This window comes from Priapulus caudatus, unplaced genomic scaffold, assembly GCF_000485595.1.
Source record: "Priapulus caudatus unplaced genomic scaffold, Priapulus_caudatus-5.0.1 Scaffold110, whole genome shotgun sequence".
NCBI lineage: Eukaryota > Metazoa > Priapulida > Priapulimorpha > Priapulimorphida > Priapulidae > Priapulus > Priapulus caudatus.
The window spans coordinates 375,323-379,638 of NW_014577171.1; the positions used below are offsets into that span (position 1 = coordinate 375,323).

At 41.2% G+C, this 4,316-nt stretch overlaps 1 protein-coding gene across 1 annotated transcript in view; it reads right to left on the reverse strand.

Moving 5' to 3' along the window:
* Positions 1-945: 945 nt before the first annotated feature.
* Positions 946-4,316, reverse strand: part of LOC106805356 — a 4,689-nt gene continuing 1,318 nt past the window's right edge. Inside the window, exons 2-4 of the mRNA XM_014806917.1 lie at positions 3,565-3,680; positions 2,843-2,968; positions 946-2,381 (exon numbers count right to left, since the gene is read on the reverse strand). Of these exons, the coding sequence (XP_014662403.1) occupies positions 2,209-2,381; positions 2,843-2,968; positions 3,565-3,643 (378 nt within the window). The 5' untranslated portion in view covers positions 3,644-3,680 and the 3' untranslated portion in view covers positions 946-2,208. The remainder of the gene's footprint in view (positions 2,382-2,842; positions 2,969-3,564; positions 3,681-4,316) is intronic.

Genomic DNA, 4,316 nt, shown 5'->3' on the forward strand with positions numbered 1-4,316 from the left:
CGAGTTCATACGCACACAGCCCATTAATAGAGCTTCACACACACACACACACACACACACGCACGCACGCACGCGTATACACAGCCTGTTATGTGTTCCTCACACGATTACGACAATATAGGCCGTGACATCACTCACGATCACACGCACCGCAGCCGGTCGTGTGGAGAACCAACACTCGCCGATGGTACTTCGTCTGTGAATGAATCACCAGCCCCAGCTATATATCTATATATATATATATATATATATACGTATACACACATCATCCACGTTAATCGTCACATCACACAACTCATATGTGCAGCAGTCCAGCGGCAGCAGTGAAGCAGCAGTAGCAGCTAGTAGCAGTGACGTTAGTCGGCCCGTCTTCTAATACCAGTCGGCGCGTCATCGACTGATCGATAATCGTATTGACCCGCCGCTTACGTTCGAATCGCGCGTATAGCCGGGTCCCGTATATACGCGTACGCCGCTATGAGTGGCAATAGACGAAGCGCGTGCGCACGAGTTCCCAGGGGGACCATTTGGTAAAATATAGGCTGCCACACCTTAGTGTAAAAAAGAGGAAGTTAGTGGAGGAGTAGGGAAAATATGAATACATAAAATTGTTTTGTCTTCTTGCAAATTAGTCCGCCATTTTACTTTGTGCTGTGCTGTTTATGTAAATTAACACCTATGTGTACTGATGACCAAGGAAATGACGCATTCTTGCGATTTAGATTTTGCGCGAAATGTTATCCTAACGATTAGAATGAAGCTACCATCAACTAATCATTTATGTCACCCGGAGTCACAGTTCGAGTAATTTCCTCTGTGCACACCGTTGGGGTTTGATGTACAGCCTAATGTCTGTCAGTGTAGCCTACTAGTAGATAGGGGAGACAAGGAAGACATGCACAGTTTTATTTTCACAACGTTAGAAATAACCAGTTTCTATGTATATAATATACTCAGTCAAACAACTTTTATAGATTCACAAAAACTATCCCTTACAAACTTTTATCGTATAAAATTTACCCTTTTTTGTGAGAAAGATGGGCACGACATATTTTACCGAGCCGGTACCAAATTTCGCTAAACGCACAAAGGTTATGACTAATATTGCTAAGTATTGACTAAGTATCATGAAACAACTAGCTATTATAAGGTTAGGATCTATATTGGTTATATAAGGTTAGGATCTCTATAGACTCACACGAGGAATTTCTATGATCTGTTTGTATCAGTAGCTTCGTCCACTTCTCCTTCCTAATTCCTAACAACTAGATTTACGCCAACCTGTCGAACTAACGCAATCACGTAATGGGAACCGAACAAACTCGCAATTCAATTTACGATTTGAAACGAAGAGACAGACCACATAAATCCAATTACTCCGCTCCAAGAGCGAAAATGTTTAACAACACTTCCATCTTCATTCCCTGACGTTTGAATTGCTAGGAGTTTCAGTAAAAACACTACGTAGGCTGTCACTACCAAACTCCCACGGCATTAAACAAACACGTGCACTACGTAAGCTTTTTCATAGTTCTCCGTGATTTCCCTAAAACATTCATAATTCCAAGTGCAGCCACCGGCTCTAATCTCTGCCCTGTTTACAACTCTGCCCCCGACTTTAAGAACCATATATCTTGCGCAGACACACATACTTGGGGGCATCCTGAAACCTGGTAATATTTGGCAAAATTTGAATTGAAAACAGTCAAGATCACGAAATGGCGTAATGTGGCCATGACTGCTGCCTATCAGTAACATCAAAATGAATACTTTTTATCATGCTCCTATACAATGAAAAACACACACACACACGCACGCACGCACGCACGCACACACGCACACACACACACACACACACACATCTGAATCGTATCAGAAGCCCGTGCAACGAAAATTTCTGGAAATCTGTGAATAAAGACATATAACAATATTAGGTTAGCGGATTATTCCCAAATCATTTCACGTTCACACTTGCAAAATCGTATTGCTCAACCAATACAATTCAGAACTGCTGCAAATATAACGCAATTTTGATAGCAATTTCTATGCCCCTTCAAGATGCAACATACACACATTCTACTGGCCAACAATGTATTTCCGTAAGTGCACGAAACCAAATTAATATACAGAAAAGTGTCTGCATGCCTGTGCCACATGATAATTAAATCAGCCTGTGCTAATTCGAATTTCCAGGACGTACCGCCATGACTATTCGATATCCGCGACTCTTCTTCTCTTCCTTCTTGTTTTGAGGACTGGGGAATTTGAAGCATGAGTTTCCATCTCAGTCTTCTTCCTATCCTCGTGGGTTCTCCGTGCGGAAGTACCACCAGCAGCCTTGCGGAGTCGTGTCAACGTGTTTCTGCCTGCCATTTGTCGTTCTGGGGAATCAACATTAACTTGCAGTTATCACAGCACTGTGTATGTGTACAGCAGCAGTTGCCCATTTATTAGCGGACACTTCATAAAGCGACTCAATAGAGATGTCTCTTTGGTGGAACCAAGATAATTTACATTGCTTTCTTATAGAGATTACTCTGTATGCACCGACATTAGGTCTACATGAAATACAAACTCTAGCCCTGAATGATGTATACTATTAGTGATCATATGCATATGCTAAGGGCGCAGTGCAATACAATTGTTGATTTAATGGGATTGCAAACCAAACACACTCAAACACACACTGTTGCCTCTACTTTAGATCACTAGACCTTGCGTACACATTAAATGGGACAAGTCGTTAAGTGAAGCAACACATCATGAGTGTGTAGTTAATGCACTGACTACAGTAACTAAGTGATTTGACCATCACTTAGTCTCTTTAAAATGAGCTTCTTACCTAAATTTCGGCTGCATTCAACCGAGCTGTATTCCAAGCTCTGCTTGCAGACTTCACTGCACCAGGTGACCAACGTATGGTACATGTCGTTCCTAGCCTCACTTGACCCGATCTCTAAGCCATGACCTTCGTCAATAGAAACAGTTTGAATTTATCAATATCATCTACAAGACATACTTTGACAACCTGGGATAGGCAGAATGTGATGTGACCACAGCAAAGGTAGCGTATAAGTAAGGACAATATATATAGATGGCATAATTGGACATGGGTTACATTATAAACTGGGGAGGTCGGGTGACTTTGCCTCCTTGTTTTTGCAAATGGTCTTCAAGAAAAGGTTGAATTCTATAGAAATCCTCTTGTAAGATTATCAATAAACTGTCTTTCACACAATCAAACACAATCATCTAATGACATACGTGTTACATACAGTACATCCTATTAATAAAGTGAATGGGCACATTCATTAGACTTCGAGTAAATTCGGCACTGCCGCTAAATCCTTACATTGATTGCACAATCGACTACTTCACAGCTATTCTCGTTGCTTATTTAATTATTTAATTACACTCCTACATCAGGCTGCCTGCACTCGTCGACTGCGCGTTGCAATTTGCTGCAACCATAAACACTTCATGAAACCCCGTTGACGTCTATCGACTGATTAGAACAAAATATTTAGCAGTAGTTCGTTGGTGGTAAATTGATTGATATCGTACCAGCGCCTTGTACCCAGTGCATGGTATGCTTAGCTGTCACCTTGGCTAATGTTTCCTCCATCAAATTCCTACTGCACATGGCATCGCATGTTCCACTCAACAGCAATACAGGCTTCCTGTAAATATTTTTAATTGAGGAGAGTGATGACGTTACAGTACAAGTGATCCGCCTGCATCGCAATATTTATATCTTATATCGTCAAATATCCATGAATTTAGCACTGCAGTACCTGCATATGCGCCATATTCTCACAAATACACATGGCTAGCACACTACCTTCTGTTCATGATTTATTTTTTTTGCCCACAAAAAATATATAACGTTTATAGAATCTCAAATAAAGAAATCTCAAAATATATATGTGTATGCGATGATAGTACTTACAGCTGACATTACTAGTACTAACCATATGCGATCATGAGTATTTTCGACATTGTAAAACGCATTTCCATTCGTACACAGAATATTCGCATTCTCGACAAACATTTTATAAGAAATTAGACTACAAGAGTACTTCCACAGTAGTTAACCAGCTACTGACCGAGGAGCTTTATAAGCTTGCTAGATTGCAAGTATTGCTATCTTGCTACTTTCCTAATTTGCTCGCCGTCACAAATTAGAAAGCGACTACCACTGCGCTGACCATGCAGAGGTCTGCCACTTCTGCAATATTACTACACTAGTATTCCATATTTAGGAAGGCATACCCCACACGCACGCACGCACGCACGCACGCACGCACGCACGCACG